The sequence below is a fragment of the Orycteropus afer genome, unplaced genomic scaffold (assembly GCF_000298275.1).
Source record: "Orycteropus afer afer isolate SDZICR_OR568_19922 unplaced genomic scaffold, OryAfe1.0 scaffold00044, whole genome shotgun sequence".
Classification (NCBI taxonomy): domain Eukaryota; kingdom Metazoa; phylum Chordata; class Mammalia; order Tubulidentata; family Orycteropodidae; genus Orycteropus; species Orycteropus afer.
The window spans coordinates 6,536,492-6,547,917 of NW_006921631.1; the positions used below are offsets into that span (position 1 = coordinate 6,536,492).

The 11,426-nt window shown below is 51.0% G+C and overlaps 1 protein-coding gene across 1 annotated transcript in view; it reads left to right on the plus strand.

The window, feature by feature from the left end:
- Positions 1 to 7,399, plus strand: part of CD247 (CD247 molecule) — a 90,154-nt gene extending 82,755 nt beyond the window's left edge. Inside the window, exons 2-8 of the mRNA XM_007937789.1 lie at positions 549 to 656; positions 1,763 to 1,815; positions 2,393 to 2,473; positions 3,804 to 3,839; positions 4,817 to 4,873; positions 5,808 to 5,843; positions 7,334 to 7,399. Of these exons, the coding sequence (XP_007935980.1) occupies positions 549 to 656; positions 1,763 to 1,815; positions 2,393 to 2,473; positions 3,804 to 3,839; positions 4,817 to 4,873; positions 5,808 to 5,843; positions 7,334 to 7,399 (437 nt within the window). The remainder of the gene's footprint in view (positions 1 to 548; positions 657 to 1,762; positions 1,816 to 2,392; positions 2,474 to 3,803; positions 3,840 to 4,816; positions 4,874 to 5,807; positions 5,844 to 7,333) is intronic.
- The last annotated feature ends 4,027 nt before the right edge of the window (positions 7,400 to 11,426 follow it).

Consider the following 11,426-nt stretch of genomic DNA (forward strand, 5'->3'; position numbering starts at 1 on the left):
CATTTGACCATCAAATCTGTGAGCCCATCCTTGCCAGCCCCCTAGAATCCTGCCCTCATGGGGCTCACTCTTGCTCTGCAAAAAGGCCTCAGTAATTTGGTTGGGAGCATTCATGGAGATGTGGGCATCTTGCATTGGCTTCCAGGGGATGTGGTTCATGCAGGGGCCTCACACAGAACTGGGCCCTCAGGCTCTGTCCAGGCAGATGCAGAGGCTCTGCTGTGGTGGCAGCTACACTTTCCACAGCAGTTCCTCACGAAGGCCTAGTTTCCACTCTCCTCCCACCTTCCCAGGCTCCATGGCCCCATCAGGTGCCAGGTCTGCTGTTGGAAGCTGGGAGATCTGGTAGCTGTTGGAGCAGGCTGGGTTTTTCTAGGAGCTGGCCAGAAGGAAGTTTCCAGCAGGGGAAGGTTGCTGTGAGAAGGGGCAAACGTTCCAGCTCCCTTGCCATGACTTTCTTGGCCACAGTCGGTCATAAGGCCACCCTGAGTGATGAGGACTGCTGTGTCACTCTGGGCCTGGCTGACCAGTCTCATCTCTTGGCACAGAGGCACAGAGCTTTGGCCTGCTGGACCCCAAACTCTGCTACTTGCTGGACGGGATCCTCTTCATCTACGGCGTCGTTGTCACTGCCCTGTTCCTGAGAGCCAAGGTGGGTATCACTGGGGGTCTTCGAGGGCATGGGCTCCACCACTCTGTGGAAGGTCAGCTTCAAGCTTGGTTAGTGCTTAAAGCTTGGTGTCTTTGGGCAGAGCAGGGATCATCAGAGGTACACAGAGAGTGGGCTGGGGTGGGGTGGGGGCGCTAACTGAGCAAATAAGGTAGGCAGGAGGGCCTGGTGCAGGCACCTTGTGAACGCCCATACACATGTGTGCACATCAGAATGACCAGGGCAGGGTGCCGTGGACAGTTAGGAGAGGGGCTTCTGCTTCAGGCAAATAAGAACAGGGAGGTGGCTGACCCAAGGGCTCCTCCCAGGTCATGCTGCCTGGCTGCTGACCAAAGCCATGGCAGCCTTTCTGTTTCCTCATTCTTGGAAACACGAGGGTTGGCCCAGTGCATAGTTTTTCAATTGGTATCTTGCAGATCTTGCATTTCTTGGAGCAGCTTGGTTGGGTGGTCAGAGGGTGGAAGGTTTTAGGGGAAAGGGGAGGCTCCAGTTTCCTGTCATCACTTCAGGATTTCACCCAAAAAGAGAACTTTACTGATTTTCATCTTTAAAGTTTGAAAAAATAGTGTCCCAGATACTCTCTAAGTTGTTTCCAATGCTTTGAATCTGTGAGGGCTTGGAGCTTCTCTGAGTGAGGTGGAATGAACTGAAGAAAGAGGGAGGCTGACTGTGTAGAACGTGGGCAGAGCATCAGGGCACTGAGCCAGCGCCAGGCTTCTCTGGGCTGGGCCAGCTACGGTGCCTCCGGCAAGAGGGAGAGAGCTGGACGCACCCTGCCCTAGGGGTCAAGACAGGAGGGAGGATCTTGTGCCGTCACTGTCCACTTGCGACTGGCCTCAGCATCTGGGGAAAACCGACCCTGGACGACAAACTGGGTTCTTCCGCGCATGTGCAAGTGTGCTAGCGGTGGTCACATGCACCCCAGCCAGTCCTGGGCCAGCATTGTGGATGCTCCTGTCACGGCGGGAGGAGACAAGGGGTGCCACGCGGCCAGCGGGTAGGGCGTGACTTACTTTTCTGTCAAGGGCTGGGGTGAAGCTTTCTGGCGGGGCACTGGAATGACAGTATTTGCTCCTCTTTTCCAGTTCGCAGGCAGCAGCGCAGACGTGCCCGCTTACCAGCAGGGCTCTAACCAGGTGTACAATGTAAGTCAGCTCCCCTGCAGATCACGCGGAGAGAAAGTGCAAGTTTTCTATGGGAACTCAGTGGGAAGAAAACGGGTCACAAGTTAGGTCTGGGGTCTGGCTCTGCAGCTATCAGCTCCGTGCCCCTGCAAGTTGTTTAACCAATTTAAGGGTCAGTATATAGCCTGTAAAATGGGACAGTAATTGGGCCTTCCCCATGGGATTGCAGTAAGGATTAAATGATTTAATGAATTGATGTATGAAAAGCACTTAGTACCTGACACTACTAGTGAGCCCCCAACAAAGCAGCCACTTGCAGAGGCTAGAGGAGGATGAGGTCCCTGGGTGACAAGCTGTCTGAATCAGCTGCTAACTGAAAGGTTGGCAGGTTCGAACCCACCCAACTCATGCACATAATCACTCTCTCTCTCTCTCTCTCACACACACACACACACACACACACAAAAACACACACACAGTCCATGCTCATTCACTGAGATACTACCCAGTGGGAAACAAACTGAGACTACCTCCTGTGGTTCCCTTTCTCTGCTGGAACCTAGCCTGGACTTCTCTAACATTTTTCTGTCTGTTTTAGGAGCTCAATTTAGGAAGAAGAGAGGAGTACGATGTTTTGGATAAGATGCGGGCCCGGGACCCTGAGATGGGAGAGAAACAAGTAGGGAATTTGTGTGCCTCTGGGGGTTGGGAAGGAGCTCTGGTAGCACAGTGCCTAAGGCATCTGACTGATTTACAGCTTCGAGGAAACCCAGTGGGGTCTCTCTGAGTTGGAATTGACTCGATGGCAGTGGGTTTTTTTTGGGGGGGTGGGGTGGGGGGGACAATTGGGAAGATAGGTGCTCAGCTTGTGCAGAGAAGGGGCAGCCCCTCAGCCCTAGCACACACCCTACCACCAGCCTTGACCCTAACATGGGTGGGCCTGGGGCAAGGGGACAAGCAGAGACCCCATTACATTCTCTTCCTTCCTCTTCTCTTCTTTCCCTCTTGGCTCCATGAGGGGCCTCACAGGCATGAGTGTGGCATCCCTGCCCACTTATCCAGGCTCCATCCCCCTCCTCCCTCTGATGGAACAGCTGCTTCTTGGCCACCCTGAAATGTACACAAGGTGGCACTGCCTGCCCCCAGCAGAAGAGACCTGGGGATCAGCTCCATGCAGAAGGGGCCAAGGCCCCTGGAGCATGGTGTGGCTCCAACAATTCTGTCCCTTCAGTTCCATGGGTCCCTCACCTTGTGGGGAGAGGAACAGTTGGATGATACCAGAGCAGGGCCCTCTACAGAGCAGGGCCCAGGACAGGGGCCTGGGCTGCCCAGGTTTGAGGTCAGTACTCCCTGATGCTGCTCAGTAACCTCTGTGTTTCCAGTGCATACCTGTCTGCCAGCTCCCTCCCAGGCTCTCTGAGCCCAGTGCTGCATGTGGGGTTGCTGGAGTGAATGGGCAGGCTAAGAGTCACTGTTTTTTCCCTTCCCCATCCCCCAACCTCAAAGTATGCCCTCTCTTCTTCTTATCCTGACTAGGAGGAAGTGGGAAAGGTGGTGGTATAGCTGTTGTTTTATGGTACTTCTCAGTAAGACCCACTGAAGAGTAGCTGACCCTGGCTCTAAATGAGGAGTGCTCAGCACCTTTCATCTTCAGCCACATTTCTGGGAAAACAGGAACAAAAAGTCACTTGTAACCTTGTGATACAAGAGTACAAGGCTGATGGTCAGGTGTGTACTAGGCTGAGGAACCAGGCTGTGTCTTCTAGGGGCAGCCAGACAAGCCATCAGCTCTGGCTAAGCCCCTGACTGGGTAGGCTCTTCAGAGGCCCTGTCCTGCAGAGGGCGCCAGTGTGCAAAGAAGTTTGAGACACAGGTCAGTGAGGCTGGTCTTTGGCAGCAAGGCTCAGGGAGGAGAAAGGCCAGGCTGATGGCAGAAGGGGAGAGGGGGGACTACTGCAATTCCTGAATTAGCGTTTCTCAGCTTCTAACTTCTCTTTTTTGTTTCTTAGCAGAGGAGAAAGAACCCTCAGGAAGGCGTGTATAATGTGAGTAGAGAAACTCTCACATTTTACTTCAGATGGTTGGAGAGGGAGTTGGAAGAGAGTCCTGGAGAAGCCCTTTCTCCATACTTTGCTGTGTACGGCCTGACCTCCCTTCCCCGGAGCCAAATAAGGCCTCCCCTGCTAGCTGCCTGCAGTAGCAGTTGCTTATAGAAGGGCCTCATAGTTGAAAAATGGGGAGTTCTCTCCCCTTCCCATACCTTCCCTCCCTCAGCCCTAGATCTGTGGCTGGAGTTCCACAGGAGGGCAGTCTGAGGAGAAGGAGGAGGTAAGTGCCTCTGAGGGACTCCTGTTCCTGGATATTCTGCTCAGTATTTCTCTTGTCTGAAAGGTCAACCGTCCCAACTCCATCCTGGGTGAGCACCTTCCAGGCAGTGAGCTACTGTGAAGGGAGCTTCTTCTTCTTCCCTCATGCAGTCGGTTGATCCATAGCTTGTGTTAGCTGTGTGAAGAGACAACTTGCTCAAATTGGGTGGTGCAAACAGTTTGCTCTCAACTATTAACCTAAATAAAGGTTGGCAGTTTGAACCAACCCAGTGGCACCATGGAAGAAAGGTCTGGTCATCGGCTTCTGTAAAGATGACAGCCAAGAAAACCCTATGAGGCAGTTCTACTTTGTAACACATGAGGTTGCCATGAAATAGAATACTTAGTAGCAATGTGTTTTTTTTTTTTTTCGGGGGTTGTCCCTTATATTGTCCGATATCTGTGTCCTATCTTTTTGAGCCTAACCTGAGCATCTCTGCTTAGTGCAAAAGGCTGGCAGCCCAGAGAAGATGCTAAGGGCTGAGGAGGGGGGCGTGGTTGGAACTGGTTGTGGGCAGAGTTGTTATATAAATAAGGTTCAGAGCCTTGATTGTGGGAGCCCCAGCCAACTGGGAATCAAGAGGCTGCTTCTTGTAGAGGAGCCACTGTTTTCTGCATTAGTTAGTAAAACCATTTTCTCACTCCCTCTTCTCCAGGCACTGCAGAAAAACAAGATGGCAGAGGCCTACAGTGAGATTGGGATGAAGGGCGAGGTAAGTGTCACTGTTTCTTAATTTTCAAAGACTGGTGCAGATGGTTGCTCCAAGGGAATCCCTCAGAGTCTCGCAGATCTGCCTGCCATCGGCATACACTCCCATCCAGTCCTCATAGCACCCGTAAAGCCCATGTGGTGGCCACCTAAAGCAAAGGCTGATCCAGCTCTCACCCATTTTGACAGTGCAAGAGATACTAGGGAAGGGCTGATGCTTTTAGGATTAAAAACCAAATCTAGATTATAAAACAGCCTAAGCTTTGCAAAAGCAGGTCAAACCTGTTACCATTAATAACAGTAATTGCAGAGCACTTAATTGTGCGCCAGACGTGTTGTGCGCTCAGGACCTCGGGACCAAAGGCAACTGAGATTCAGGTCCTGTGTTCACTAAGTGGTTCAGAATGTCAGCACAGTGAGAGCAGAGCAGTCAACCCATCTCAGCCCATGAGGTCGGCCTGCCACTGCTATTAAGTCCCACAATGACCCTATGAAGCAGCTGCTACAAGGCACGAGGAGGTTAAGGATGGTCACATAGCTAGTGACGGGGGAGCCAGGATTTGCACTGCCTCTGCAGCCTCTGTGCCTGTGAATCACCAAGAATTATGAAAGCTGCGAGGGAGGCCCATTTATTCCAAATGGTGGCCAACATGGCCAGACCCCAGCATGGCCCAAATCCTAGGAATCTGATTCCATAGGAGGGTCTGAGCCAGGCAGAACAAACAGTCCTGATCAGAGCCAGACTGCAGTGTACCCTGAGAGGCCAAGGTCAACCAGTGGCCTAAGGACCCTTCTCTCCCAAGGGTGGGAGTGCCAGCTGGGAGATAGTCACTTCTGACTTTCTGGGGGACCCGGAGTGGGGCCCTTCACTAGGAATGCAACTACTGACTACCTGAATCACTGACCCTTTTTTTTTTTTTTCATTCCCAAAATACCAGCGGCGGAGAGGCAAAGGGCACGATGGTCTCTATCAGGTAAGAGTGGCTATAGGCCTCTGACCTGTGCTCGTCCCTCCTTCCCGGGGAGGTGGTGGCTGATAAAGGGCACCCACAAGGCTCCCACTTGAGGCTAATTGGTGGCACCAGCTTTTTCCAGTGGTGGGCAGGGCAAGCCTTGGGCCACCCATTCAGTCCTGTGGTGGTGCCACTGCCAGTAGGTCCTTAGGGCACGGCTGGGACTCCCCAGTTCAAGCAATCCCTTGGCTTCCATGGGAGGCTACATGGCCCCATGCACTGCTTGGGCACAACAGACAAAAGCAGCTGGAGGCTGTCATCTGGCACAGATGCATAGATATGGTGAAAGGAAACCACACGGGGTTTTAGGCCCCTTTGTCCACAGCTTGACCCTTCCAGAAGCTGTCCTCTGCCTTGCATCCCCAGACTTAATAAGAATAGGATGACGGGCAGGAAGATTGAAGGCAGGGGAGTAAGGGGTGCTGAGAAGAAGAAAATGACACTTTAAAAAGAAACCTTACTGTAGTCAAGAGCTTGTTTTATACAAAATCAGTGCAAATAATTATGCAAATTAAGCATAGCAGATCTACTTCTGGACCCTGTACTCCCCACAGGCCCTCACTTCTGGCTTCTTGTTCCCCTGGGCTTCTCGGTGTTCCCTGGACTCATCCCAGAGTGGCACAATGCTGGGCTTGCCTGAGTTCACTGTGATAGCAAAAGTGCTACCCGAATTTTACCTGTGTGAGGCTATGAGTGGGAGTTCTGGTAGTGTAGTACTTGAGGCATTTGACTGCTAACCAGCAGGCTGGCAGTTCAAACCTATCAGCCACTCCTTGGAAGGAAGACTGGGCAATCTACTTCCGTAGTGATACTGCCTCAGAAACCCGAGGAGAGGTCACTATGAGTCGGGTCTGACTCGACGGCAGTGAGTTTGGGTTTTTCGTTTTGTTTTGGCGCTTTGAGTCAGAATTGACTTGACTGCAGGTTTGGTTTGGAGCTGCTGTTGATCCTTCTTCTGGCCCAGCCTTGCCTGTATGATCGCTGATAAAGAGTCTTCCTCTCACAGGGAGGCCTGGGAAGGAAGCGCCACTCCCTCGCTGTGGCAAGTCCAGGCTTCTTCAGGCACAGGCCTCAGGAGCAGCAGATCCTCTGGAGCAGGCCTGGGCCCATCACCCACTGATTCCAGCTTAGTCCTGGGGGCTAGGGATGGCTCCTTCCCGTTTGGTCAGATAGGAAGTAGACTGGGCCCAGGCACTGAAGGCACTGCAGGCACTGCACTTGGGGAGCTAGGAGGAAGGGTCAGAATTTGGCTGGGAATGAGTTGCTCTAAGGCCATTTCCACCAGGGCTCTTGTGGTGCAGCCTCTCCACCTGTGAGCTGTGAGGATTGTTTTGGGTTTCTGGAAGCTGGGAGGTCAGGGGCTAGGCTGGGGAGACAGCTAAGGCCTCCAGGAGGCTCCTGGCTACACAGGGGTCCTGGCTCACGCTTCTCTTCTGATTTGCTTTCAACAGGGGCTCAGTAAGGCCACCAAAGACACCTATGATGCCCTCCACATGCAGGCCCTGCCCCCTCGCTAACAGCTCGGGGATTTTACCATTCAACAGGCCAACCTGCAGACACCCAAATCGTTGAAGACACAGGATACAGCATTTTACAACCCAGTTCACTCACACTGCTTGGCCACCAGTTTCTACGAATAGGATGCTTCAAGTTTTAACGTTTGGTCCTATCTAAACTGTCATAATGTCACTGAACATTGTCCCTGGATTCTAATTCTACAGGAGTATGTCCTGTGGGGTTTATGGCCCTGTCCTTGATGAGCCAGTTGTGATCAGGCATGTTTTTGGGCCTTCTGGTTTGCTAGCAACTGTAGTGGCCCCTCTGCCAGTGCTCAGTGCTCTTACCCAGGAAATGGGCACTGCACCTCACAGCTGGGACTGTGCCTTGTAAAGTCCCCAGAGAAACCCCAAATGTTACATATCCTAATAGTCTGTCCTGCTTTGCCAGCATTTGAGTGCTTCACTTTTGCTGTAAATTTGGCTTCTGTTGTCAACCTGCCCCTTACTTCAGGGTAACTTGTAATTGAGGTGAGCAGGCTGTTGTGTCTACTTGTAAAAAGTCCAGGCAGAGGGGAAGATGGGAAGAATCTAGGCAAGTCTGCAATGGCTAAGGGAGGTGGCTAAGGGAGGGAGGCAGGAAGTCGAGGGCAGAGGGAACCACGGGTCGGCTAGTGTTGAGACAAGGAACTTCAGGGATCGAAGGACGAACAAGGCTGCCCTTGCCTTCATGGAGCTCACACTCTTATAGGGGAAAGGAATTGTAAACAAACTGGTATAAAAAGCACAGTAAATGCCATTAGAGAGTATGAACCAAGGGCGGTGGAGAGGAGAGAGCAAGTTCATGTTCTTTTCTAAGCACTTGGTTTACCTCATACTTTGCTTGAAAGACAAACCTATCATTGTGAAGGCCTTGAGGGACGACTACTCCGACCTATAAAGATCCCAGCGGACAGTGGCCCAACAGGCAAAACCTCAGTGGACTTTCTGGAACATCACTGTGTAATTAAAGAACCCTATTGGCTCTGCTTGGTTTTAACTTATACTGGTTTGCTAAAGCCATACTATTTTGCATAATAAATGCTGCAATGAATGCTTTGCTCTAAACTTTAGTTCAACAGTTGAGTCCAAAATGGAAATCTGTGTGCTGTGTTGTAGTGGGGTCAACTGATGATTCTCAGGACAGGACAGGGTGGTTCCTTGGAGTGTGCGGGTGGACATCAGTGCACACAATGGCCCAGAATGCTGCTAGGGACAGTGACCTACGATGTGAGGTGAGTGCTGCATTTAGGCTGGTGGCTGTGCCTCACAGGACCATAAGCAGTTCTCGGTGCAATACCATGTGCCTGGATGGGCCTGGGCTTTAATGCCAGAACCGAGGGGGCAATGGGAAAAGGTAGTTAAAGAGGCCAGAAGAGCAATGTTTTGGTTACCTAGTGCTGCTCTTAACAGAAATACCACAAATGGGATGGCTTTAACAAACAGGAGTTTATTCTCTTATAATTTTGGAGGTTAGAAGTCTGAGTTCCAGGTGGCAGGCTCTAGGGACTGGGTAAAAGCTCCTTGACCTTGGGCTTCAGCTCTGCCTCTTGCTTCTGGCCCACTGAAGCTAAAGGCATCTTTTCACTCAGGCAGCTACTAGCTACTGAAGCTAACAAGCCCAAGGTGGACAAAAAGTCACAGTCCCAATGTTACCACACAACACAGCAGGCCACTAATTCAAGTTCAGAAGTCCCCACATTGGCAGGGCATGGCAGGCTGCTGAACGACTTGGCTGCATGCAAAGTTCAAGCATGCCAAAAAGCTGGGGATCTTCCTCAAAGCTGCTGCTTATATACTGTAAGCAGACTACACCCCTAAAGCAGAGACTCAGCTACTCCAGGAGAGTCCACCATGGAATTGATTGCCGGTCTCATCATGGAGAATAACTATATCCAGCTGCCCAACCACTCAACCAGGCCCAGCCAAGTTGACAACAACCTTAACTATCACAGGCAGTCTCTTAATATTGTGCTAGTCTGTGGAGCACAGGAAGACAAGAGGGAGAGAGGCATTAGGGAAAGGTAACACTGAGCAGCAGCAGAAGGTATCTCAGAGTTAGGAATGAGTTAGGAACAGCAGGTAATGCTGCAGCAGCACAAATGCGTCAGTCCACGTGGCTTGGGGAGAGAAGGAGAACAGGCCTTTTAGGCCAGTTTCCCTCACAAAAGGTGGCTGTCCCCAGCCGTATTTCTTCTAATTGAAGCAGGTCTTTGGTAAAGAAGGATCTAACTGACCAAACCCACTACCTCTTTGTTAGGAGACATCAAGTCAATTCCAACTGAAAGTGTCCCCATGCAACAGAGTAGAAATGTCCCAAAGAGTTTCCTTGGCTGTAATGTTTACAGAAAAGCAGCTGACTAGAGGTCTTTCTCCCATGGATTCACTACAACATGAACACAAAGCACTGCCGTTGAGTTGGATCCGACTCAAAGCGACCCCTCCTTGAGTTTCCGAGGTGGTATCACTACGGAAGTAGATTGCCCAACCTTCCGGGGAGTGGCTGGTGGGTTTGAACCGCCAGGCTTCTGGTTAGCAGTCAAGTGCCTTAGGAACTACACCACGGAGCCACTAGTGGGTTTTAACTGCCAACTTTTCAGTTAGAAGCTGAGCACTTAACTGTTACACCACCAGGGTGCTTTTAGTATTGGGTGAAGATTTTGAAACCAATAAATACTTTTACTTATCCAAAACAAAGTCCAGGCTATGGCTGTTAAAGCCAAAATCAAACCCACTGCCATCAGTTCCAACCCATAGCAACCCTGTTGTTGTTGTTATGTGCCATCGAGATGGACCTGACTCATAGCGACCCCTCCTTGGGTTTCCGAGGCAGTATCACTATGGAAGTAGATTGCCCCATCTTCCTTCCAAGGAGTGGCTGGTGGGTTTGAACCACCAGCCTTCTGGTTAGCAGTCAAGTTCCTTAGGCACTATGCTAGCAGAGCTCCCTGTAGTAGAGTGGAACTGCCCCACTGGGTTTCCAAGGCTGCAATCTTTATGGAAGCAGACTGCCTCATCTTTCCCCTGCTGAGTGGCTGGTGGGTTCGAACCACTGACCCTTCAGTTTAAGAGATGAGCTCTCAACCACTGTTCCACCAGAGCGCCTTTGGCTATGAAAAGCCTTTAAGAATTTGGGATTTCATCAGGAATGACGCACAATACTGCCAGCTGTGCAGCAGTTCACAGGCAACTCGAAGAGAAGACATTTCATTTGGGACCTGGCCTCAGAGATGAATTCCATTCACAGATACTTACTGAACACCCACCTACTGTGCCGAGGGCTTTGCTGGTTCCCAAGGAGGATGCAGACGCATAATCTCAGTTAGTGACTTAAAGTCTTGCCATTGGATTTTGACTTTACATGAAAGAACTTGGTTTCACACTGCGGTGTCAAGATCCTCATGAGTCAGACTGCCAATGGCAGAGACAGAACTTGGTGAGGAATGGGAGGGGCTGTGGGAGACTTCTTGGAGGGATGGGCCTCTGAGGCCTGACAGAGTGCAGAATGACTAAAAGCTGCCACCTTCAATTATAACCTGGTCATGAGGCCAAGGATTAGTTGATTCCATTATGTTGTTTTGGCTGCAGCCATTCCACTGACTAAAGTTCATTGATGAAGCCAACTGAAAGCCCCAGTTGGGCTGTTGCTAGCCAGTACCTTGAGCATGTCACACACGTTTGTTATAATAGCCTTTACTTGCTTTTTTACAATTGCACTTTGGCTCATTTATTAGTCAAAGTGAGTGAGTGAGTGAGCTTCAGAGCCTAGGGCTTGTGTACTTGACCTTGTTTCAAGATCAGCTGAGTTAGATCCTGGCTGAGTGACCTATATGGCTGACTTGAAAGTAAGAGTCTGACCCAGTTCTGCCAAGAATTTGACTCATAAGGCAAGGAGGGAATCTGGCATGAACTGTGGGTGCTGGAGCTGACCTGGGTGGGTGGGGCAGGTCATATATAGGGCTGCATGCAAGGTAACTATGCAGAAAAGGCAAGTTTGAAGAGAACGGAG